We start from the raw sequence: 25490 nt of genomic DNA on the forward strand, positions 1-25490 counted from the left end.
AATCAAGTAAAAGCCAAAAAGTAAGTCACTCTGTAAAGGTAAGAGTAAATACATGAAAAATATCAAATAGAAATACATACATGGATATTATAGAAGTGCAACAATTCATTGATTCATGGCCAACCAACCCATTGTCAAATTATTATATACATATTTTTGATGATCAATTAATCGATTCAGAGATCAAATTTTAAAATTGTCCAAATCCTCAGAATTGTTGGGTTCTTAACAGTAAATATTCTCAGTTGTTCTTTGTGAAAGGAGACTGATTGCCTTTTATTTTTTTTATTTTTAGTGAAGGCAATTGGAAACATCTGCTTTTACTAAACAATCACAATTTTTTGGGGGGACAATTTTCCGACGTTACGGACCAAAACAGGAACTGAACCGTAATACTGGTCAATACATTTCTACTACATGTTTTTAATCAGCCATGCAAGTACATTTTTGCACTGATTCCGACCGAATCTGACCTCATTTTTATCTCGACCATATCACGTTTCATAGTGAGAAAAAAAAAAAGGATAATAACAACAACAACAACATTAACATAGTAATACTTTTAGTAATATTTATCAATGAAAGGTTAGGCTCAGCAACAGATGGAATTTGTTTCTGAAACATCATAGCTCTAAATGACATCGCATGGTAAAATCCGTGCTGCGCAAGCTCTTATAAAACTAATTCAAAAATGAAAATATCAAATCAAAACCTGTGAAAGAAAAGTAAAGACATTTTTCATGTCAGTGTTAGAAATACATTTGGGACGCATAAAGCCATCTCTGATTCTAATGAGCTATTGACCAGTGATGAATTCATGTTGGTGAATTTTCAGCTCTGTCAATTTGACATAATGTCCTGTTTTCCAATCAAGTCAGTCAGTGCGTCTCACCTGCCGCCTCCCTCCTGTTGCCATGGCGTGCCCCTCTTCCTCCTCCTCGCTTCTTCTTCTCCACGGTGGCGACGATCCGCTGGAGCTTGTCGAGCTCCAGCGCGGTGCGGCTTCTCTCCAGAACGTCGGCGTTGCTGAAAACGTTCTTGAAGGTCCTGAGGTGTTCCTCCAGGCCTCGCTTGAGCCGCGCCACCTCCGTCCGCAGCGCCGCCCCCTCCTCGCCATGGGCGGCGTCCCGGCAGCAGGGCGCCTCCCCCACGTCCAGGAGCTTCATCTTCAGCTGCTCCACGCTCCTCTCCAGCTTCCGCAGGTCGCCGCCGTCTCCTCCGGATTGCCGCGGATGCTCCCGGGACCTTCGTCGTCCTCCTTGGTTCCTCGCGGTGACGCCCGGCGACCAGGACGACGGCTCGTCCGCCGAGGGCTCCTCCTCCTCATCTCCTGTAATGACCGCCTCAAAGTCAAGGGCTGAGCGCGTTTGATGCGCTCACAGTTAAATCAAAGCATCGATAGCATCATGAAAGCAAAAGTCGGGAAAGAAGTAGTCAAAAAGAAAAAGTCAAGATGAAAATGTAAAAGAAATACTGCAGTCAAAAAGTATAACATATACAGTAGAAATATTTGAAAAGTAAAGGAAATAAATAGTCCAAAGGTGATAGCGATACTTAAAAAAAAAACGTTCAGGCTACTGGCAGGTGTGCTAAGAATACGCTTCCGCTGACGGTATTTTGTTACCAATTGTTTAACAAAACGATTGCAAGAGCACCACCGGCTGTCTGAACCACAATGGCCTACAATAATTATGAATTGCAAACTTCTAACTAGCGGCACTAGGCTATATGCAACTGGCTAACGATGTTTACCAGAGACGAGCAAGTTGAGTAACTGGAGTGCATTGTACAAAAAAAAAAAAAAATAATAAAAATGCCATCCACTGAATCCACAATAAGTGAACTGCACTAAGGCCGCTAGGTGGCGTGCCGGGAGATCTTTGCCACGTCAATGGCCGCGACTCGGCAAAAGCTGCCAATCGGCCGCCTGAGTGTACCTGGCTCGTTGCCTGTCCGGTCGGCCAGGCTCAAGTTGTGACTGTCGAGCATCTGCTGGAGCATCATCATGTTTTCCTTGAGGGCCGGGATGGAGTGCGCCTCCTGGTCCTGGACGGGCCACTCCAGGAACTCCAGGACCTCCTCGCCCAGCAGGATCTCCAAGACGTCGCTGTGGCGGATGGCGTCCTTCAGCAGCGAGTTGAACGACGCCGACAGACGCTTCATCTCCGCCGACACGCGTTTCATTTCCTCCAACGGCTTCCCGTCCGACGCCTCCGGAGCGCCTTCCCGGGCCTCCGCTTGGGCCCGGGCCTGCTGCAGCAGGACGCCAAGGCGCCGCACGCTCGACTCCAAAGTCGTCGTCCGGCTCTGCTCTGATGTCATCGACTCCCTCACCTGAAAACGCGCAAAATCAAAATACAATTACAACACAAGTAAAGCAGAACCACTTCCCCTAAATCATGTCATGTAGTTAAGAGCGATAGTCAAAAAGAGAACTATTGGCCAACTCAAAAAATAGTCAACAGACAGTAAAAGTCCATCCACCCCACCATTCTCTGAACTGCTTATCCTCACAAAGGCTGTGGGCATGCTGGAGTCGATGCCAGCTGTCTTTGGGCAACAGGCGGGAAGAGCGAAAGTAATGCCGGTACAGTACAAAAGTAAAGTATGGCAGTAGTTGAAAAAAAAAAAAAACACAATTCTAAAAGGAACTCAAATGCTGGTAGAAAATTAGAAGTACAAGTAAAAAAAAAAAAAAGTTTTAGTCAAAGAGGAAGTATTAGTTGGAAAATCAAACTAAAAAGCATTCAAAAACTAAAATTGTTAAAAAGTAAGTCATGGTTAAAAAAAAGAAACAAAAGAGGAAACAAGTAAATAAAAGTCAAAAGATAAAAGTTGAGTGCAAAAGGTAAAAGTCATTTCAAAAGTAGGGATAAATACAAAAAAGTAAAAAAACCAACAAAAAAACATATTAGTCAATAAGACAGGATTAATAAGCAACAGCCAGAAAGCAAGCTAGTTAAAAAGTCAAACTAAAAGTACAAAAACAAAAATAAACATTCATGTCAAAATTATAATAGTTAAAAAGTAAGTCAAAGTCAAAAACCAAAAGCAATGTCAAAAATGATTTGAGTGACAAAAATAAAAAGTCAAATCCCCAAAATAGAGTTTCCAAAGAAAGATCAGGTCAAATTGTCACACGGTAGGCAAGTCAAAACTTAAAAGCCAAAATATAAAAGTAAAAGAGGATACTGCAACAGTAAAAGTAACAGTCTGCTGTATTAAAAAGGTCTTGAAGCCCCTAGAAAAAAAAAGTTTCCAATTGCCTCCAGATGCCACAAGATGGCACCCAAGTAAAAAGGTGTTCCACGTGTACCTGCTGCAGGCTTCCCTGCAGCGCCTCCACGGCCGCCTCCCAGTCGCCGGCGCCCCGCGGCCGCTCCTCCGCCGCCGCCGCCGCCGCCCGCCGCTCCTCCTCCAGAGCCAGACGGTTCTCATTGGCCAGCTGCGTGGCGTTGGCCACGCCCCCCTCCAGCCTGGCCATCGCCTCGCCCAGACGCCTGCAGTCACACTGGGACGCCGAAGACGAGGACGCGTTGTTCCTGTAGAGGACGGTGTAGAGGTAGTCCACGTCCACGTCCAACTCGTGCAGCCGCCGGCCCTGCCGGCTCAGGTTGCCCTCCAGCTGGTCCATGCGCTCCAGCACCTCCACCTTGGCCGCCTCCACCTCCAGGCCCGTCTCCATGAACAGCACCTGGCCGGTGCGCGCCGTTTGGTTGAGGCGCTCGCCCAGCGCCTTGGCGTCGCGCCGCAGCTGCTGGACGCCGCCTGACGCCAGCGCCAGGCCCTCCGCCAGCCCGTCCACCTGAACGGGCACACAAACGCGTACGGCCTTGCCTTGACGTGACTTTAAGAGGCCTCAAGTCACAAAGTGAAAGAATAGTACAAAAGTATGTCAAAAGTTACAATTCCAAAAGCAAAAAATAAAGTTAAAAAGTTTAATTCAAAAGCAAAAGAAATAGTAAAAAAGTCAATGAAAAAGTCAACTTCCAAAAGTAATAATGATGGTAAAAAAGCAAAAGTCAAAAAGTGACAGAAACCTTAAAAAGTCTGTCAAAAATGAAAACAACGCAGACAGTCCGCAGCGATTCGCGCAGGCTGTAGGTGGCGCCAGCCACCAAGCGGGACACACAAAGAAAGGCGCGGCTCACCGCGATGCTGTTGTTGACCACCATGTTGTCCAGACGCTCGATGGCCTCCCACACGGCAGCGGCCGACGTCTGGGACATGACCGGGTGCGCCTCCTCCACTTGGGCTTTCCGTTGCTGCTCTTCTTCCTGCTCCCGTTCCGCTTCCTGCTCCTGCTCCCGTTCTGCTTCCTGCTCCTGCTCCTGCTCCCGCTCTTGCTCCTGCTCTTGCTCCTGCTCCCGCTCCCGCTCCTGCTCCCGCTCTTGCTCCTGCTCCTGCTCCCGCTCTTGCTCCTGCTCCCGCTCTTGCTCCTGCTCCCGCTCTTGCTCCTGCTTCTGGTCCAGTTCCTGGTCCAGCTTGAGCTCTGCCAGGGTGGCGTTCATGGCCTGCAGGCTCACCTGACACCAACAGCAAGTCAAAAAGTCAGCCGAGTGAAAAGTCACATATGCACATACGTACAGTATATAGATAGACGTGCATGTACAATACTTGTTTGAAATGAATGGACTAGTTAAAAAGTGCACGTCACGAAGAGTGACGGCCGACGAGATAATGCGGTTCGTCCGCACGCGCGTACCTGCAGCATCTTGTTGTGTCGTTTGATTTTGAGGTCGAGGTCGGTCTTGAAGTTGCTCATGTTGTAGTGCAGCATTGCATGCTGGGAGTGCAGGCCGCCCTCCAGCTGCCGGCGCAGGGCCGCCACCTGCTGGACGCCGCGCTCCACCCGGGCGTCCAGACCCCGCTCGTAGTCGGCGCGCCCGTCTCGCTCGCCCTTGAGCTGGGCCACGTCTCGGGCCAGCTCGTCCAGCCGCCGGCCCAGCTGCTCCAGCGAGCGGTTGAACAGCTGCAGGGAGGGCTGCAGCTGAGACATCAGCAGCGCCACCATGTGGGGGAGAGGCAACACTGCGGGCACGCCCCCGGGATCAGACGCCGCCTCCGCCGCCTCGTGTGCGCCTGAAATGCACGAGGGGGGGAAAAAAATTTACTCGCCATTGCTTTATTACTGATATTTGTTTAATCATTATTTTAATTACCGGTAATTAAAAAGAAAAAAAATGAATCTTATTTTCTTTTTTTTTGTTTTTTGAATAAAGTATATAAAAGGTATTCTAACAAAATGGCAATTTTCTTTCTTGTAACACAATTGCCACCTACTATTTACTACTTATTACTACTATTTGTCAACCTGACTGTACTAAATGATTAGAACAGGACGTCACGGACCAAGATTCAAAGCAAACTCTCTGTTGACATCACATCACACACATTCACACTCACCAGGATGGAAGCGCTCCTGTTGCTCATGATTTCTGGCAGGATGCGGGACGCGGTCCTGATCCTGGACACGGACAGGGTGCTGCTGCGCGGGCTCCCGTTCTTCAAGTTGGACGGGATGGCGGACGTGGTCCCCATGCGGAGCACGGATGGGATGCCGAATGTGCTCCTGAGTTGGCACACGGACGGGATGTCGAACGTGGGCCCCGTGTTGAGAGTGTTCCCGCTCTGGCACATGCACAGGGAACTGAACGTGGCTGACATTGTGCGGCGTGTTGACTGACCCCTGGTGGTCGTTCTGCTCTCTGTTTGGGTCGCTGCGCTGTTGCTGGGGCAGTCCGCCTGAAAGACAGGCGCCGTTCAGATTTACATTGAACGTATCAAACATAACATATTGTTTACATTACTCGTACGAGATATGTTGATTTCCAAAAATGGCACCCGCGGGAATTGATCGTAGTGCCTTTTGGAAATGGCCACATTGTAAATGGAGGCATCGGGTGGACAATTCATTCGACAGCATCTATGGACAAAAAGAGTTTTTGGCAGAGATAGAAGTCTGCTTCCGGAACTGTCGCGGTGTCCTTGAGCAAAGCATCAACCCTGGTACCACCCTGCTAAAAAGTGCAGCGAAACGCTCAAGTCACAACGCCGATGAAATTAGTGGCTCATTGGAACGCTTGTTTGCGATGCTAGCGCGCCGCTGAGCAACGCGGTCGGGATCGGTCCGAGGCGCCCTGTTCGGCGCTCTGTTCGGGTCCGACTTCTGACAATTGCTTTTTGCAACGTCAACGTCAAAAAAGAAGCCACATGGAACAGTCCACATGCAGTGACATCCCGCAGAAGAAATGGGGTCAAGCAAGCGGGAATTGTTGGAAAGAAACCAGGGAGTGAGAATTGACCAGATATGAAAAAGTCCCCTGAACGATGATGTTGTGCTGCCCTGCTGGGTCAACCTTTGGGGAGCTTGACGTTGTAAGGTTGTAAGGCTCGGAAATTGAATTCCAAGAAGACGAAGAAGAAGTTAAGAACTGGTTGTTAGCCATGCTAGCCTGCCCTTGAAAAAAAAAAAAAAAAAATCACAAATCAGTCAGGCTAAGGTTCAGTTTGTCTACTCAATAGGCTAGCGTGCCCTTGAGCAAGCCAGGAAGTCAGTCAGGATGGTGAGCGTCACGGAAGATGAGCGTGAGGAGTCAAAGAAAGAAGCTAGCACGAGACAGAAAGGCTTGCTGGGAAACACCCCCAAGTCTTTCTCTCTGCTGACTGCGCAGTTTGTTTGTGCGAGTCAGCAAGCGAATCATCCGGAACACAGTGCGCTCCGTATCAGTCGGAGACGAGGGCACAAATCCCTGGAGCGATGCGGTCTCATCACTTTTACTTCCACTTTGGAATTGACGGAAAGGGAAAGAAAAGACGCCGACTTTGGGGAATGTCGCAGCTCGGCGGACGCTGTGGGATTGCAGACACGTTGTGCCCTTGGGCAAAGTCGCAAATTGGGCAGAACGGCCGAGCCATCAAAGGTAGTACGTTTGGATCGCGGTCTTCCCGGTAGGCGTGGGTTTGAATCCCACGTGGGACAGCACCGCTTTCAAAAAGTTGCACCTCAAATTGTTGGGCAAAATTTGGAATGGCAAAGAGGTAGTGTGAGATAACAGTCTTCTTCAAGACACACGCTTGAGCAAGGCACCAAATCCTCAACAGAAGGATCAAACTAGCCACAATATTAGGAACGGTGACGCGATTGCGTGACCTGTGGCTGAAATGTCATTGGCGTACGTGGACTGGCGTCTGAGATGCTCGCCAGCGCTCGGGCAAGGTAAGAAATCAGAAGTCAGGATGACCGCCTGAGTCATCGTCTATCTTGGAGTCCGACTTCCAAAAACACGTTTGGGGAATGGAGGGCTTCACATTGTTTGCTGGAGAAAACGCTAGTCTGCTCTCGGGGGTAGAGTATCCAAATAGTGAGTCATGCGCGGCGGTGTATTTTAGTATTTGGAGTTCCTCCGATTGTGTGCGGCGTCTCGGCAAGGTGGATGACTTCACGCCATCGGTTTGGCAGGAAGTGCTTTGAATCAGAGGTGTGGTGGGAGCAAGCGGCGAACGGCGTTTCGACATTGCATCCCTTTTCTTTCTCAGTTATGTTCCAACCACATCAATCACGTGATGAAGACTTTTCCAAAATGGTGAAATGGAAGGACTTTAAAATCTTATTACGAATGTGCTAATATTAAGAATATTATGATATGTATAAGGACGGAGGGAAGATGACGAAAGGGCGCCCAGGTCGCCGATGGAGGACGGAGCAGCAAAATAGGGTCAAGTGTTCAACTCTGCTTATTTTTGTCGCCAATCTCCTCGGTGACGACATTTTAAAGCAGTCAGGGCGGCCAAACGCTGCGGCAGCTGTCAACTTTCACCTGGCATCACTTTGACGGCAACAGCCTCCACCAGGGTGAGTCAGCGTCGACAGGATGGGAGGAGGGTGACCTTGGGTGACAGGAATGGGGGACATGCTTTACTCAAACTTTCCGCCCGGGGGGGGGGGCCTTCGGACCTTCCGACGACCCGACGCTCACTCTCCGAACCGCGTGACTTCCGCACTTTCTTGATGCGCGCGCACGTGTCGATGTGTGCGCGTGCGTGCGTGTTTTACAAACCGTGATGAGACTGGACTTGATGTTCTGCTTTCAGAGTTCACAAGTGACTTCAAAGTCCAACGTGAACATAGATCAAAGAAACCCCAAACGGAGCTCGCGAGCCTGACGGGATTGTGATGCAAGTGCGAGTGCCTGGTCAACACGGTGTCCTCGTGCATTGCACGTCCGCCTCGCAGTTCTGCGTTTGAACCTTTGGTCTGCCTGTGTGGAGTTAACATATTGTCCACGTGTTTTTTTTCCCCTCCAACATCCCGGAAACAAAAATGTTAGCGAGCTTCAGTGAAGAATCGAAATTGTCAACAGGCGCGAATGTGAGAGGGATTCGCGCGTGTGTCTTGAAGTGAGCTGACGGTGACTGGCGACCAGTCGGTTCTTTGTGGAGACGTGCCATGTGTGAGGCGGTACCAGCAGCGTGGAGACTTCCCGGCGCTCTCTCAACTTCGGATCCTCCAACCAGAGACGAGCTGGCCGAGTCAGTCTGAGCATCAGCCACTGTCCAAAACAAGTTGACATTTTCTTTTTAGTTGTTGTTGTTTTTTTCCCCTAAATCTTGACATTTTCAATCGGGTCTACACGAATGAAAGCGCAAACACGATCACAATCTCATGAGCGTATGCCCAATAAAGACCGGACAGGAAGTCGCTTTTAGTTACGTCTGGCTCCTTTTCAGGACGTCCTCCTCCAGACTCCGAGCAAATATGATTCTTTCCCACAAAACAAGTCTGTACTGATTTAAACTACTACTGGTCCCGAATAGACTCCACGAGACAAGCAATATTAAAAATAGAGCCCAGTGGAAAGAAATACTCTCTTTTTTAGCTCAATTGAAATACACACACACACACACACACACATGCACGCACGCACATGCACGCACGCACGCACGCACGCAAGGTTCAGCAAAAACATTCAAGCAATGTCACAGGCAGAAAATAGAGTTCCTTGAAAAATGTCGATGTTTATTCAGTTTCATTCCACGAGGGTTAGATATTAGGTTCTGGTGTTAAAAGTAGCTTCAATTTAAAACTATATTTTAGTCCCCAAGAAAAAGTGTATAAAAGATGTTTTAGATGAATTTAGCCCGATGACTAGTTTAACAGCCTATGAGGTTATAACTACACGCCAATAAATTGTAATCATACCTTTACTTATTGTCTCCTAAAATATAATACAAATAATACAAAGGAAATAGCATGGGTCCTCAATGAGAACCTTGAGGAACCTCAGAGTTCATTTTCAACAATTTCGCTGTTGGATATTAAAAGTTCAGCCTTTTTTCCTACGAGTCCTTATTTTCAATAGTAAAAAATGAATATGAAATACTTTGAAATACTATGGTGATATACTTTTCAGTCATATCGCCCAGCCCGAATAAATCATATCCCTAAGTGTGTTTTCAAACGAATCCGCGTGATTTATCTCAGCCAATCAGTCAGCGCAAATCGCGATAACAACAGGAAATGTCTATCAACCGTCTGCAATGATAATGAAGCACATTTCGAAGATGTGGTGACGGACCCAAAGTGGCAGCCGGACGCCACGTAGGAGAAGAAGTCACCTGTGTCGTCACAGTTGTCCCCTCCGTGTCCTGGACAACATCTCCACAACAGAGCCGTGGTCACCTTCTGCTTCTGCCTGTACAGCGGCCGAGTGGACAGCTTGTACCTGCACGCACGCAGAGCAGTGATCATGTGGACGCCGGCAAGTACTCGACGCTCAGGTTTACCGTGCTATGCTAGGCGGTAGTTGGGTGTCATGGGAAAACTACAAGCAAAAGTCCACAAGCGACATTTAGACAAAAATAGAGCCGGTCCTACGAGCGGACTGCCTCGCACGGCATCGGTCGAGGTTTCTCTTCCCCGCCGGCTCGCGCTTATTGCTCACAGTCTGTGTGGAAAAATCAACACCGCAAAAATTCCGTGACGTAGCGAATAATCGCCGATGTGAATTCAATTTTTCCAGAAGCTGCAAAAAGTCAACCGCGATGGAAGCGAGGGAAGACTTTCTGATCCTTCGTCCTTCGTGTTTGGATTTCAGTGTGGATTTGTTCTAACAGTCTGCGTATGTGAATGAATAAAGTCTTAAGAATAATGCATTCGATAAAATCCAGTTTTTAAACGAGCAATTCGTTTTACAGAAGAATTTGTTCGTACATGAATGGAAGCGAGGGGCCAGTCTCCTTTTTGGGAGCGCGACCTTTGTTTTTTGAAGGATTGTGCTCCACCATCAGTGCAGAATGCGCAGCTCTCGCGTCATCTCACAAGCGCAAAGGTCAGCATGCGGGTATACTTCCAAAAGAGGAGCGGAGGCGGGAGCGCTACAAGAGAGCGTTGGCGTTGGCAAAAAAAAGATTTGCTTTGGAAAATACTCGCTGCCGTCTGGGGAACCCACGCTTTGACAAAAAAAAAACCCCAAAAAAACAACAACACTGGGAAGGATATATTTTGTTTTATATATTTTGCGCACTTTACCGCTTTGGAGCCTACAATCGGGACAAATGCACTATTCAGACTCCTCGGATTTAAGGATAATCTCACAGGGCATTTCATGTCCTTGGTCGGGAAGTAGCAAAATTGGGACAAAAACAGCCCGATTTTCTTGATGCGTGGACTCGGCCTACGGAAACAGCTCTCAAAAAGGAATGGAGATTTGGTGAGGCTGGTGTTGGCGATCACGTTTAGTCTCTTAATTGTTTCAAAAAATGACAAGCTTTAACCTGAAACCAGAAAAAAAAAAAATGACCGGGGATGAATGTTTCCTGACCGGTGTTTTAATAGTGTGAAATTTTTCATTCCAGTTGTTTTTATCTCGTTTTGACTTTTGATTTTTCAATTCGGTTCGTTTGAATAAGGTTGAATAGCGATGAAGTTTGATTTTCTATTTATGTAAGTGCTTCATTTTAGATGAGTTTTTATTAGTTTTCGTGTTTCTTTTTAAATATACGGGGTATTTATCCTGCGCAATATTTAAGAAAAAAAAAAAAAAGTGCGTCGTCGTCATTTGCTTACATGACCAAATGACAGTCTGGCGTTCTGCTGGGACACGGACTTTGGGACTTGATGGTGTATTTCTCCGTGCCGCACGCCACCGCCACGCTGACCGTCCGCTTCTGCACAAACGCGCACCAGTTCCTGAAAAAGGCGCGCGCACAAAAACATTCTTTCAAATCAACATGATTATTACGAGCCGGTATCATTATCATCCCAGCTCATCTTCAACGCCAAACAAACACAAAGTGGAAATGTGACGGGGGCAACGCTCAAATCTAAGCGGGCGATTGTTTGAACAGCGTCATGGCCCACAATCGGTATTTTTCTCGCCGCTCGCGTCTTCCTGCTGCCTGTGTGGATAAACGACTGATGGGAAAACATGACTTCATACAACGGGTGGACTTTTATTCCTCCATTGTTTCCTGCACTTCCTGCTGGACGGGGAGGAACAATCCCACACTTGAACCACTCGACAAACTTTTTGGGGGCTTCTGCGGGGTAGAAGCTACTGTAAATCATTTTAAACACCGTGAAAATGAAAAGCCAAATATTTACAGATGTGAACGGGGGAGCAGAGGAATTTCCAAGTTTCCAATGATTGTTTGTTTGTTTCCTGCAAGGGACATTTAGGAGACAATTACCTATCTGAGCATCAAACGGACTTTGTTTTGGGTTTTTTCCCCCTTCTTCCAGTAGCCGAGTGGGTGTCAACCGTTTGGAAGGAAGGAAAAGCAACACATGCATCACTTGGTTGAGGCTTCAAAGTAACACGCAAAAAGAGAATGCAGAAGAAGAAGATTTGGAGCTTTTGTGCCGACTCAGCATCAGAGCGCGCAAAGATGCTGATAAGAACGTTCTGGCAATCTTTGCCTGCCAGGACGCTTTCGTGTGCCAACTGGGAGCTCGCCACCAGCTGCAGATGACACTTTGATGCTTTTCTCCTGCTTTGGACCCGGAGGAATCCGGAGCGGAAAGGATCCGGATCGGAACCCGCGTGACATGGAAGCCGTTTGGATAAGAAACGATTTGGAGCGGAACTGACGAGGATCGCAAGCCGTCTTGGTCAGAAAAAAAAATGTGAATCACAAGCAGTTCAGATCGGAACCAATGTCAATCAAAGGCAACCCGGAGCGGAAGCAATCTACTGCAATACATCAAGTCTCGGGAGCACGTTGCATCGCAAGTCGTGTTGTCATCGCAAGCCGTGTGAATGGCAAGCAAACTGGATCAGAAACAACGTGGATCCGATGCTTTCAAGATCGGAAAGACAATCAGAGCAGCGATAGCTGTGCAGCCGCAGCATGCTGTGTACATCGCGCGCCGTGTGGATCAGAACCAAAAACAGCAGAAATCAGAAGCGAACCCAGAGCCCAAATGATGTGGATCACAAGCCATATGGGAATTCCGAGCCATCCGCATCAGAAGCGTTACAGATGAGAACCGACGTGAATGGCAAGCGGTGTGCCTCAGACTGCTTTTATCTTCGGTTTCGAGCGGGTTCCTTGTGACACATGAGCGCCACCTGTTGTCCGGTACAACACTGACGTCTATCAAGAGGTCAAAGCTTTGGACCTCTTCCCGTGAAGCCTCACATGACCCCCACACACACACGACGGACGTTGACAATAAAGCTGATTGAAACGTGACGTGCGTGTGTGGAAAGGTGCTAATGGAGGATTGTTTTTGTCAAAAGGCCCTCTCAGGGGTCTTGAGAGGTTCTAAGAGGTCCTTTGGGGTTTTCCGTCTAAGGAGGAGCAGTTCCTGAAGCTTGACGTGACCTCAGCGAGGCAGCGACATTCAATCCTGGTATTTAGTGGGAACACCTGCCACACATTGACGCACACGTCAACACATTTGTGACAGGCTGCCCTCGAAGAACACACTTTTCACTTCAAGTCCAAGTCTGGAAAATGGAAGATGCTTTGAAAGCCACACCTTTCGTTACAGAGAAAAAACATCTGGAGGAGTCGACAAAATTCCACAAATGGTGACTGTGGTACGTTTGAGTTACTCAACTGCAGATGGGGGAGGCGTCAGCCAGATTACGGAAAAGTGACTTTTTCCAAGATGAGATGCAAATTGTTGTGTGTCTGTAGTGCCCACCCGCCCACTGAGTGTGCAAATAAAGAGGGAAGTCAACCCAAATATTTTTTTTTCAAGATGCAGGCCCACGAGTTGAAACTGGACATTCTTATCAATATTGCATTTATGGAGTATAGCAAAATCCAGCCGGTTTGAGCCATCTCAGGCGGCGGCCATCTTGTCACTTCTGTGGACTGAAAGCGACATCACAACTGCTCGCAACGACCAATCACAACTCACCCGTTTTCTGAAGCTGAGCTGTGATTGGTCGTTACCCGAGCATCTGTGATGTCATTTTCAGTCCACAGAAGTGACAAGATGGCCGCCCCCGGAGATGGCTCAAAACGGCTGGATTCGTTCTTCACAACGCCTTGTTTCAACTAGTGAGCCTGCAAGGAACATATTCTTGAAGAAGAAGATATGTTTGGGTTGACTTCCTCTTTAAAGAACAATCACATCTTTCTTGATCTGCTAACTTCTGAAAATGTGTCGAAATGCGAGCTGTTGCGGACGCTTCACCGTGATGTCGCAATTTGGCTTTTTTTGGGCAACATTCGACGCACCCCAAATCGAGTTTCTCGGCCAATGACTTGGCAGCAAGGCTGAAAAAAAATGTGTTGAATTAACTGAATTTTATTTCATCAAGTGCTTGCCCAAAATCAAAGTAGATTGTTTATCTACTTAACAATGTATCTGGATCCAGATGATTTTATTTGACTTGTTTTTCTCAGTGTAGGCTGCACAAAGTCCCAGAGCGAAAGAAGCACTTTAACGCGGCAGCCAAAGGCAAACGGTAAGCAGAGCTGCAGTGTTACTAGCGTTAGCTTCTGATAATAAAGTCAGCATATATGGTACTTGTGTTTCCGCACCCACGATTTGCACGATTTTTTTCACTATGTCAACCTTTGACGGCATTTTGGCGACATTCACTGCCAGAGAATATCGCCGCTTGACGTTTGTGCTTTCGCGGCAGCATTTTGGTCGGCAGCCCCATTTTTGTTGAGCGGAATTGCGACGGCGTGGCTGCGAGGAGCATCGTCAAGATGGGTCGGCGCTAAAACGTAACGTGAAAGGAGAGAGGCGACTAAAGGGGGCGGGGCAGTTGAACCGACCTTTGTGTTTGCGTTGTACGAACCTTTGGCGTTTCTTTTAAACTCGGCTTGTGACGTCGCGCTCGCTGCGATGATGCACACCGATGCCTTTATTGCCGATTGTAATGTTCTGATCATTTCATGCTTTGTGTACAGCTGCGACTCTAAAGACAGGGGCCGCTAAAAGCGTCGGGACCCCACTGTGAGAGAGCCCCGTAAAGCGGTGTGACGGGCTTGTCTAATGCCTGGAGAGGGGCTCGTAAAGCGTCGGCGTGGGTGGCAAACGTGAGCAACATGCTGGCAGTCAAAACACGCACGACACGACTTCCTGCGTCCACACACTGAAGGCGCCGCACGCTTGGAATGTGACCGAGCGCACGTCAGGGACGAAGGAAGTATTGGTGAGGATCACAGAAAGGAAAACTGCTTCTATTCCACGTGAGTCGCATTCTGCAATGAATGTTTCACTATTGCAGCGCAGGGGGAGCCACAATGCAGGAGAGGAAGCCAATGTTTACCGTGCGCTTGTTTACATTTGACAGCTAACACTTTTTCAAAAGGGTGCATTCCCCCGCTATTTGCTGGAGGGAGGGACCGAGGCCTGCACAAACAGCAAAAATCGGCAAATTGCTCAACCCCCCCCCCCCAAAAAAAGGTTTATAATTTCCCATAGAGTTCACAGGATGGCAACAAAGCAGTACTTTTGTCTAAATGAATCTCCCAACTCCCTTCAACATAGTTCCTTAGCACTAAGATGCCACAGGATGGTGGTAAAGCATTACTTTTGTCTAAATGAAACTCATTTAACTCACTTCAACATAGTTCCCTTATATATTAAGATGCCACAGAATGGCAGCAAAGCACTACTTTTGTCTAAATGAAGCTCCTCAACAGTGCCTTAGCACTAAGACCACACAGGATGGCAGTACAGCACTACTTTTGTCTAAATGAAGCTCTCAACTCACTTCAACACAGCTCCTTGGCAATACAATTTTAACCCAGACCTCCAATTGAAGTCTTTTAAAGCATTTAAAAAAAATGTTTTTTTCCGAAATGCTGTTCTTGCACTGTTTTTTTTTTTTTTAAATAATTTTAGTAAGCTACATTTTGTTTCTTTACGTTGCTTTTAAATGTCTTTAATTCCATTGTTTTGTCTTTTAAATGTTTTTTTTTTTTAATTGTGTGAAATACATCTGGTGTATGAAATAAACGTGCTATAGAAATAAAGCTGCCTTTCCTTGCCTAAGATGCCAGAAGACGGCGCCAAAGCACAGCTTTTATTATGACCTATTCAGCAACCATACATTGTATTTGTGCTCAGGTTGGCTGAGTTTTTCAGCAAATAACGACGGTTTAGTTCCAAATTGCAAATGGCCAATATGGGAAAAAGAAGTGGAAGTTACAGCAAGTAAGAAATGACACAATGTTTGAAATCTTTCTCAATAACGACGTGGCCTTCTGGACAGCGCTGACAATGTGACATCCTGATTGGATGCTCCCAAACGTCCGTCAATGATGTTGACTCCTGCAAAAGTACCCCCGTCCCCTGCATGTTTGTCTTTCGGCCCTGTCAAATAAGCGAAGCAAGGCGATAGTCTTCCAAAAGGTCCATGCTGAGGTTGCAAATGTGGTTGACTTGATGGACTCACCCACTTCGGGCCGGGTAGTTCCCTCCATCCTGCATCAGGGGAGTCTCCTCGGTGGCACTGATGACGCCCGGCGTCTCCCCCCAATCCGCTTGGCCGTCCTCCTCCTGCTCTACCTCAGGGTCTCGGGCCCTCACGTCTCCTCGAGTGCTCAGCAGAAAGGCCAGAAGCACAACCAGAACCTTCACGGCCGCCATGACCGCTGCTTAGTGAACGAGTGGGGGCTCGCGCACCCGCCGCCTGCTTTTTAAAGCCAAAGACGGGGAGAGAGCGAGAGAGGGAGAGAGAGAGGCCGCACCCACATGTTTCGCCTGCAGGAAGTGACATCCTATCAAATCTTATCAGGAGCGAACGTTAACGCTTTCGCTTTGACTTTTGATGTCCAACGCGACAAGACGAGATGTTGCTGTTGGCCATTTGGGATTGTTAAGGCGCCAGAGGGCGCCACCACTGGAGCTTTTTAATTAAGGATTTAACTTTAATTTTGCCAGATAGAACATTAAGAACAGCTTCTTGTTTATCATGTTGATCCGGTGTACAAGTTGAATCATTTCTTTAGTTTATTTGTCACTTTCTGCTCTACTAAAGATGACACAGGAAAGATAATGCAAAAGCCACAATAAAGTTGCAGTTTTACAAGTTTGTCTTCTGCCCAAAGTTTTGCCGAGTACACGCACATTTTTTTTTTTTTAAACAAAGTAAAAATTCACACAAAGGGGGCGGGGGATCATCTTGGAAAAATACAACTTAATATCAGTACATTTCCAAATGTATTCTTGAAGCATAATTAAGAAAAACAGTTTCAAGGAAAGTACAACTTTATTCACAAAAGATCAAAAGATCAAAAGATCAAAAGATCAAGAAAATGTAAAAACTTGAATCTTCTGCGATTACAATCTACCTTGAAAAAAAAAAAATTTTTAAATGGAATTTTTTAAATTATATTCATGCGAGAGAGTTTAACCTCGTAGTATCGATTTTTATTAATTACAGAAAAAATGAAGTTTGTCTAAAAAATATGACTTGCTTTTTTTAACTTGATTCTCGACGTTTACTTAAAAAAAAAAAGATCAACTTTACTCTGGTAAGACTGACTTTTGTCTTGTCTTTTCAGTGCGGTCTCCTCCATAGAGGAGAATGTGGCGATGAAACAACGCAAATCACTCACGTTCCGGTGACGGCGCCCTCTGTGCAAGTGGTGGACTTGGCCCAAAGGAAGTCGTGAGACGCCTTCGTACGCGAAGCCGTCAGCTGATATCTGGAGGAATTTCCTCCTCCTCCTCCCCCTCCTCCCGACTCCTTGTTCCTTCCTCCTTCGAAACAAATCCATCGGCTTTTTACTCTCTCTCCATCTTCATCCTCTTCCTGCGGAACGATAAGGCTGCAGGAAATCCACTGTCCCACTTCCTGAGACGCTCTGGATGGAGAGAAGACATTGAAAGACAAGTTAAACATCCTTCACGTGAAAGCGCAAAAAAAAAAAAAGAATAGTGACAAATGAACTCACATTTCAACACAGAACGCAAGAGAGATCAAACAGTTTTCTTTTTTGGCCCATTTAAGAAATATAAATAATTGCTGACTGATTATAGTCAGGACTGAAAAGATGTCTTACTGTGATGGTGTCACATTTGCTTTGCATATGATTGAAAGTAGAGCAGAGGGGAGTTTTCCTGTTAGATGATGGAGCATGTGTGTGTATGTGTGTGTGTGGGAGGGGGGGGGGTGTGTGGGTGTGTGTGCGTGTGGCACTTCCGAGGATTGTTACAGCCAAGGCCTGGTGGGGGGGCTAAAAGGGTGTGTGACTAAACAGGGGCTGACGAGAAATTGACAGCCGACTTTAGCCACGCAAAAACAAAACAAAACAAAAAAATGCTCCACAAATGATTGACACCTGGTGAGCCGCGCCTTGGTTGTTTTTCCACGGGTGCGGCGGTTTCCCACAAATCAAATTAGAGGCAACATGGGCTCACACAGAGCTGATTTTTGTTTTTCCATAGATCATATACAGTATTACTGTCAGGTGCTTCCACTCCTGGGGAGCTTGTTTACCTGCCAGTTGAGTTTTACTTTCTGGACTGGATTTGCCACCACTGAAACTGACTCCTTAAATATTGTGCAAGATGTCATTTACCACCTATGGGATGCGTCTCTCCCCTGTGGAAAATAAAACTGTTATTCATCATGTTAAAAAATACATAAATAATTATATAAATATGCTGCCTCATATAAAAGATGTAATTGATTACATTTGATCAGTTTCATTGTTTCTAAATTATGTTATGTTGAATTGTTATATGTACACTTTGTTGCAGCTGCAGCTGTTAAGTGCAATAAAAAGAACATGGAGTTGAGTTTTAGCGAGTTAGGAAAGTTAGCAGCTAGCAGGGTAGTTGGTAGAATTTGACGGGGAAAAACAAGACAGATACGATGTAATTTAGCCTTTTAGCAACTTTATATAACGCTCAGCATGAGGATATCCATATATTGCGGGATACATCAAATTGTTTCCAACACAGAGACGAAAGTCAACTGAAATGTACAAACGTATAGTGGCGTTTCTGTAGCTCGCACACAAAAAAAGTACAATACTGCACACTTTTAAATCCAATCGATCCCAAAGCTGCGTTTTCAGCGTGTGGCCAGCAGGTGACGGCGCCTTCGCATACATTGCGTCATACTACTACGCGACTGCGACAGACAGACACAAATTTGACTACTAAACCAAGAACGACAGCGTAAATACAGCCACGAAGCGTGTAAATGCAACAGTGGTGTTCATCAATCAGCAGTCCGTTCGCATAATCAATTTGCCGGGACTTTTCCCAGGATCATTTCCTGGAGAGAGGAAGCAGGAAGATGTTTTTCCGGGTGTGCGCACTCAGGCTGCGCACAAATGTATCCAGCTTTTTGTCTTCTGTTGTTGGATTCCAGCAGTTACTTTCGCCGCTGCACAACACGACAACAATTACAAGTAAGAAAGCAAACCTTACTGATCTTTTCTGCAAGTGCACAAAATATGAGCTGCTAGATGTTTCTATATTCACGTTTTAAAATAACCGCCGAAAGGGTGAAAGCACTCCTGACAAACGTGCTGGTTACCTAATGTTAGTTAATTAATTCAAGATAAAGGTCAAACGTGCTCATTGATCGGATGGTTTTCGTGTGAACAAGTTACAAATGTAAATTGGGTGTTTTGTGCCGCCAGTTCGACACTGCAGTTTTTTCTCTCTTTCTTTTCTTCTCTTTTTTTTTTTTTGCTGCTTAATACAATCATCAAAATGCGAAGAATGCGTCGGGGGTAAAATTTCATTAAGTTAACTCTTGATACGCGCACTTTACTTAACTTCATTTCAGTCATACTTGGGTTATCTGCATTTATGCGCACGATTGTATAATTTAAATTTAGATTAAAAAAAAACTCAAAAGAGCACATCGTTTCTTCCTGCAAACACATTCATTATTGTACCACTGTTTGTCACTTATTTGACATTATGATGCATGATCTTTAATACTGTAAAATGAATCGACAATAGTGTTCCCCTGATTTTCTGATTATGTAAGGAGAAGGTGTCACCATGACTCAGCACATCTGGGCGCTGCTAGAATGGGCAAAATGTCTTTATCAAATGTCTTTTCGTACGGGACATTTTAATTGTAATAAAGTACACCTCGCAATATTTTTTTTTTTATGACAGAGTACACAATCTATCAAATGCAGTCAGATGTTAATCTTCACACGTAGTGAAGTAAATGACACGCTCCACAAGCGTGCCACATTCTTAGAAAGTATTCCTATGCATATTGTTCCACTCATTATGTATGCCAAGAAATAACAATAATAAGTTGTGCTTGTTCGTCCATACACGGACTGCTTTGTTGAAAGAAAATAAAGGCAGTAACAGGCCATGCATTTGGCTCCTGGGCCGTCACCCAACGGAGCATTTTCAGACCCCCTTTAACCCTAACGTTTGAAAAATATTGAAAAAATACATAAATTGCTGGGATTGAATGGCTGGACTGTGAAAAGACAAATAAATATGTTCTTGGCAGTGAATGAGCTAAACAAGGCTAATCAGTCTGCTTTCATGGAGCACTGCGGAAATCTGAGTATATTTACAGTCAAGAGGCTGAAATTCAGAGGATTTCCATTCAACAACTTCTGTAAAGTAGTGGTCGATTAACTTGATAAACGATTAGTTGTCGATTAATTGATAAGCTGTTAACACCTCTACATCAAACATTTCATTAAAATGCATCATACTCACCAAAAATCATCTTCAAATACATGTTTGAGTGTAGTCGTGTTTTGCTAGTTGAACTTGGTTATAGCAAGTTTTGCGCTGAATAGTCCAGTTCAAAATCAAGTCATAATTCTCATGCGGGAGCAAGTCATGCTAAGAAAACACACATTTGTCGTGTGTCCATGTCTCATGTTCATTTTGGATTTCCTCCACAGCAGCCTGCCTAAGGGACACACAAATTGTTTTCATTCTTTCGTTAACCATTTCCTCGTGTCAACTTGCCCCAGGGATGTCGAGCAAGGTCGCTGTGGTAACGGGCGGCAACAAAGGCATCGGCAAGGCCATCGTGCAGGCGCTCTGCAAGGACTTCCAGGGTGACGTCTACCTCACCGCCAGAGACGAGTACGTCTTGTTACACGCCGGACACGAGACCTTCTCGACACCGGAAAAACCTCACAATTCCTTTTTAAACTTTTTGGGGATAAATTCAACAGGGGCCGTGGTAAGGAGGCCGCAGCGTCCTTGAGCGCCGAGGGTTTGAAGGTCGACTTCCAGCAGTTGGACATCACGGACATTGACAGCATCACACAGGCTGCGGACTTCTTTAAACAAAAGTATGGCGGCGTGGACGTGCTCGTCAATAACGCCGGCATCGCTTTTAAAGGTAACACTAATCTACAGTACTACTTTTTCGAACACACTTTTTTTCCATAGTTTGGGCGGTCCTGGATTTCCAAGACTACAAAACACACCTGATTAAAAGCGGCAACAGCTAAATTTAGCCATAAAACCAAATGTGTACATACATTGGAATTTGGCAGCTTCATATTAATAGCAACGGGTCTCCGCGTTACGTCATTTGCAAAGAAAGAGGTCGCGCTGATGGATTTTTAAAAAAAGACTTACCTTAAAGATTTACCTTAAACCAGTGATTCTCCACCAGTGTGCCGTGAGAGATCATCAGGTGTGCCGCGGGACATTATCCATTGGCAATCGTTTTGGCAAAAAATACATGTGTTCTAATTAAAAAAAACAAAAAAAAACAGTTTTGTTCAATTATTTATGCCAAGCACATATAGTAACAGACAAAACAATTAAATGTTCTTCCACTCAATGACAGAACGTACATAATAACCCGGCATAGACACTTTTTGTGAATCGTTTTGCTAAGTGGTGTCCTGTGAGATTTTGTCTGATGAAAAATGGCCGCCCCCAGTGGGTGCGTTTTACCCCTCAACTTATATTCCACAAACGCAATATGAATCATGTTGCTGTGTTTCAACTTGTGGGCCTGCATTGAACATATTCTTGAAAAAAAACACCTTTGGGTTGACTTTGTCTTTAAAATGGCTCAGAATCCTGGCTGCTTAGTGCGCCTCGCGGTGCTGTAAACAGGAAATGGTTGTTGCTAAACTAAACACTGCCGTCGGCGTTCAGTGGCCGACGCGACGCCGTTCGCCACGCAGGCCGATGTGACGCTGCGGACCAACTACTTCGCCACACGGGACATGCTGACCCACTTCCTGCCACTCATCAAAGCAGGAGGTAGCAACACACACGCGCTCACGCACACTCCTCTTAGCACAGGGTGGCCCGCTCCAGTCGGCTCAAGTCAGATTGAAGATGCGACTTGACTCGATGCGGTGCATTGACCTGACTTGCAAGTTGAAGACTCCGACTCGAGACGCGGCGGTTTTCAACGTGTCGGCACTTCTCAGGCCGCGTGGTCAACGTGTCGAGCTTTGTGAGCGTGCGCAGCCTGCACATGTGCGGCGAGGAGCTGCAGAAGCGTTTCCGCAGCGAGGACATCAGCGAAGACGAGCTGACGGCCCTCATGACGCGCTTCGCGGAGCTGGCCAAGAACGGCCAGCACAAGCAGGCCGGCTGGCCCGAGACGGCCTACGGAGTCTCCAAGATCGGCGTCACGGTACCACCATCGGCGTTTGACGCACCTTTGGCTAGACAAAAGTATCGGGACGCATCCGATAACAAAGTGTGGGGTTGCTACTAAATGAATGGGACAAGCGAAAAGGGAAGAAAAGGTGGCGTTGTGACAAAAGTATTCAGACACATATAGGAAGTGAAGTAGAGTAATGGAAGAGTTTGCGCAAATGTTTTGGGTCAAAATGAATGACAATTGGTGGCGGAAAATGTGGAGAAAAAAGATTTGGGATGCATGCGGGAAGGAAAGGGGGAGGAAAATGTCAGCAAAAGTATTGGGACAATGAAAAGTGAACGAAAGGTGCTGTGTGCTCAAAAATACTTGGACCCCCATACAGGAGGTGAAGCAAAAAGCGGACTTCAGACAAAAATATTGAGACACCTGTAGGAAGTGAAAAGTAAAGGAAAACAATTTGGGCTTTGGATGACATGTACACTCACAAAAACTGGAATCTGAACACAATTGTTGGGACAAAAGTATTGGGATACATACAATCAAATATATGCACTTTGAGCACAATTGTTTGGACACCCATAGGAAGTGAAAAGTTAAAAAAAATATGCGGGGCGTTTGGACAAAAGTAATGGGACACCTACATGGAGTTAAAAGGCAGTAAAACAAACATACCCCAAAAAGTGGACAAAATTATTTGGACCGATACCAGAATTCCCAATAGGAAGTTGATCTCGTGTGCATTACCTCAATACGTGTGATGTTTTGTGGCCTTAATGGTCTGCGTGTATTCTTTCAGACCCTGTCCATGATCCACGCACGGCGTCTGTCCAAAGAGAGACCCAACGATCAGGTAAACGAGCGCGCCGTGTCCTTTGCGACCAAAGTCTGACGTCTCTTGTGGAATGCGTTCAGATCCTGGTGAACGCCTGCTGTCCCGGCTGGGTGCGCACCGACATGGCGGGCCCCAAAGCGCCCAAGTCTCCGGAGGAAGGCGCCGTCACGCCCGTCTTCTTGGCGCTGCTCCCCGCCGGAGCTTCGGAGCCTCACGGCAAGTTTGTGTCGGACAAAACGGCGCAGACCTGGTGAAGTCGGCCACGACGCCTCTTTCGGCCTGACCGTGTTTCCTCGAGGATAATCAATCATCTGAACGACAAAGTGGTGAAAAGGGAATATTGTTTGGATAATGCAAATCAATAAATGTGAAACAACAATGTCAGATTCTACTGCCAATAAAGAAGAGTGTGATTTTGAACAACTTTAATCGAGACTGTCAGGTACAGCAAAAATACCGGAAGCGCCTATTTCTTATTTGCCAATATTTCACAATCAAACAAGAATGTCAGTCAATTGGTCAAACGTGAAGTCAGATCAATTGAATTCTAGTGACACTCAGTGGTCATTGTGGGTATTTCATGAACCAAAGTGGAATTGAGCCTTTCAGTGTGCAACCCGAGATGTGTGACTTGCTATTAAACATCATTGGAAAATGACAGTTAATTTGATGACTTTGTTTTGTATTCCGGAATCTTTTGTGACGGACAGTTGTGTTCGCCACTTCTTCCCGTTTCGTTTCACTCCTCGAGAAGCAAAATGTCACCGCGTGCGCTAACAATCGGTCTCGTTTGTGTCATTGTCACAGCGTGAAAAAAAGTCAACATGCGGCATTTTCCACGTCCTCTTTGACTTTCTAATGGCTTTTTTTCCCACAACGAAAAGCTGCGCTGACAACCTTTGGAGACCTTTTCTCACGAGTGTTGCGCTTCTTGTCATTGTGTTGACATTTAGCCTGCATTTTGTTGACGCTCAGCGACAACATGTTACACTGAGTGAAAGCGCTTGACTTGACATTTTACTTCTTCGACTTTATGCGTGTTAGCGACATAAAAACAAATGACACGCATACTTTCGATTGTCATAATTGTGGAAGGGGTGGGGCTGCGGCCATCCGCTTTGACCGGATCCGATACGGATCCCGATACTTGGGCGGCGATCCGATACTTAAATATTATAAAAATATATTTACAAAAAAACAAACTGAGGCATGTGTTTACAAAGTTTGAACTTGAGTGCCATTTTACAAGTGTCACGATTGAAAAGAGCATAAACTGTTCCAGCTAGACAGGAGTGCAATAAATAAAACTCCATGCACAAAGCTCAACTTTAAGGACCTCAAATGGTCCCAAAGGTACGTGATAGAACGTGCAAAACATAAGGTATTGAAAGTACCGCGATGCTACACACAGAAACACTTACACGCAAACATTCACACACACACGCACACTCAAAACAAGCAGCGCCCACCCGCTTGAGGATGTTTGACATGTCACTGATGCGATCATCTGACCTTGACATGATTGATTTATTTGAATGAATGGGGATGGGGGGAATCACATTTCAAAACTATGAAACTAATCCACTGTGTGCAGAAATAAAATCACATAAGACGCTACATTAGCAGCTAACTTTGGTGCGTGTCAGTCAAAGTGAAGGTGAAATCAATAGGAGCAGTCGCCCGGCTGATTGTATTAACGCCACATATGATTACATATCGACATTTTTATAATGTGTTTGTATAATAATAAATACAAGTGCAACCTTGAGTGTAACCTTTCGGTCCTTACACGCCACGCGTCCTTTTTGTTGATGAAACGAGTTGGCTGACATCGGCATAAAAAGAACATTAGATTCAGCCTCTGGTGGGGGCAGTCTGAAGACATTATTATTTGATATTAATCCTACAAATCACAAACATGAAGATGGTTGATGTTTTTCCTTTAGCGGCTGCAGTTTGTTGTGACCACCACTGAATGTCAGTAGAGCAGCGTTCAACTCCCTAAGAGCACGTGATGTCACTACGTACACTTGATGGGGACGAAAGCCTGTTTGGATTCACGCTAACTCATTGGCATCTCTTAAAACAATTGAGGTGGTGCGTTGAGATACGAGTTTAATTCATCTCAGATCAGCTTTGCCAATGAAATCAATGAATATGCAATTAATCCATTCCGGGCCCCCACCACCCAAAAACAACTTTTAAAAAAAAAAAAAAAAAAAAAGGAATAATAGCACTCTATAATACGATAATGAAATAGGATATAAAGCATTAAACAGCTGCTTCCAATTCAGTGTGCTGCTCTTTCTGTTCTGCCCAAATTGGCCACCGGGAGGCAGTATTGCACTGATGCTAACAAACAAATAACACTTCATCTGTACTGCTACTCAGTAAATTGCAGTATTTTTTTTATAAAGGTTAAATAATACATGGCTGTCTGTGAATTGTTATTCTCTGTCTGTATCAATGTGATGTTGGAGCATTAGTATTCATATATCTGTTGTTTAAAGGGATGTAAAACTGCAACGAAACTAACGTTAGCATTTGAATGGCTTTTTCTATTTATGTTAGCATCAAACTAACGATCCAGTCCCTAGCCAATGTAGTTTGCTCGTTTTAACTGCACAACGTGTCATTCTCTTTGTTTT

General features: G+C 45.7%; 2 protein-coding genes across 12 annotated transcripts; one reads left to right on the top strand and one right to left on the bottom strand.

Moving 5' to 3' along the window:
* Window positions 1-545: 545 nt before the first annotated feature.
* LOC147140258 (multimerin-2-like) lies at window positions 546-20320 on the bottom strand. 11 transcript variants are annotated; one of them, XM_086044913.1, is made up of 13 exons: window positions 20138-20320; window positions 17922-18026; window positions 17038-17286; window positions 11069-11191; window positions 8466-8552; window positions 5817-5926; window positions 5688-5745; window positions 5407-5572; window positions 4706-5082; window positions 4152-4526; window positions 3317-3805; window positions 1938-2334; window positions 546-1330 (listed from the first exon to the last, which is right to left on the bottom strand). In XM_086044913.1, exons 3-13 carry the CDS (start codon window positions 17197-17199, stop codon window positions 879-881), a joined length of 2796 nt encoding a protein of 931 aa, XP_085901039.1. In that variant the 5' UTR covers window positions 17200-17286; window positions 17922-18026; window positions 20138-20320; the 3' UTR covers window positions 546-878. The 11 variants fall into 11 exon arrangements, with proteins under 11 accessions (XP_085901039.1, XP_085901040.1, XP_085901041.1 ...); XM_086044914.1 differs by lacking the exon at window positions 17922-18026; XM_086044915.1 differs by lacking the exon at window positions 5817-5926 and having other exon boundaries at window positions 8449-8552; window positions 20138-20319.
* cbr1 (carbonyl reductase 1) lies at window positions 18784-23512 on the top strand. The gene is made up of 7 exons (XM_086044935.1): window positions 18784-18843; window positions 20401-20515; window positions 20608-20777; window positions 21551-21658; window positions 21832-22040; window positions 22807-22860; window positions 22923-23512. Exons 2-7 carry the CDS (start codon window positions 20403-20405, stop codon window positions 23094-23096), a joined length of 828 nt encoding a protein of 275 aa, XP_085901061.1. The 5' UTR covers window positions 18784-18843; window positions 20401-20402; the 3' UTR covers window positions 23097-23512.
* The last annotated feature ends 1978 nt before the right edge of the window (window positions 23513-25490 follow it).

This window comes from Filicampus tigris, chromosome 11, assembly GCF_054856515.1.
Source record: "Filicampus tigris isolate MCC_2025a chromosome 11, RoL_Ftig_1.0, whole genome shotgun sequence".
NCBI lineage: Eukaryota > Metazoa > Chordata > Actinopteri > Syngnathiformes > Syngnathidae > Filicampus > Filicampus tigris.

Excerpts from the sequence above, each read along its gene's own strand:
- LOC147140258 (XM_086044908.1), bottom strand. The coding sequence starts at position 16,066 with ATGGCGGCCGTGAAGGTTCTGGTTGTGCTTCTGGCCTTTCTGCTGAGC. Across the intron at positions 5,746-8,465 it reads GGGAAGTCTCCACGCTGCTG|GCGGACTGCCCCAGCAACAG; the intron begins GTACCGCCTCAC and ends CCTGTCTTTCAG. Across the intron at positions 4,527-4,705 it reads GACACAACAAGATGCTGCAG|GTGAGCCTGCAGGCCATGAA; the intron begins GTACGCGCGTGC and ends TGTTGGTGTCAG.
- cbr1 (XM_086044935.1), top strand. The coding sequence starts at position 20,403 with ATGTCGAGCAAGGTCGCTGTGGTAACGGGCGGCAACAAAGGCATCGGC. Across the intron at positions 20,516-20,607 it reads TACCTCACCGCCAGAGACGA|GGGCCGTGGTAAGGAGGCCG; the intron begins GTACGTCTTGTT and ends TAAATTCAACAG. Across the intron at positions 21,659-21,831 it reads GCCACTCATCAAAGCAGGAG|GCCGCGTGGTCAACGTGTCG; the intron begins GTAGCAACACAC and ends GGCACTTCTCAG.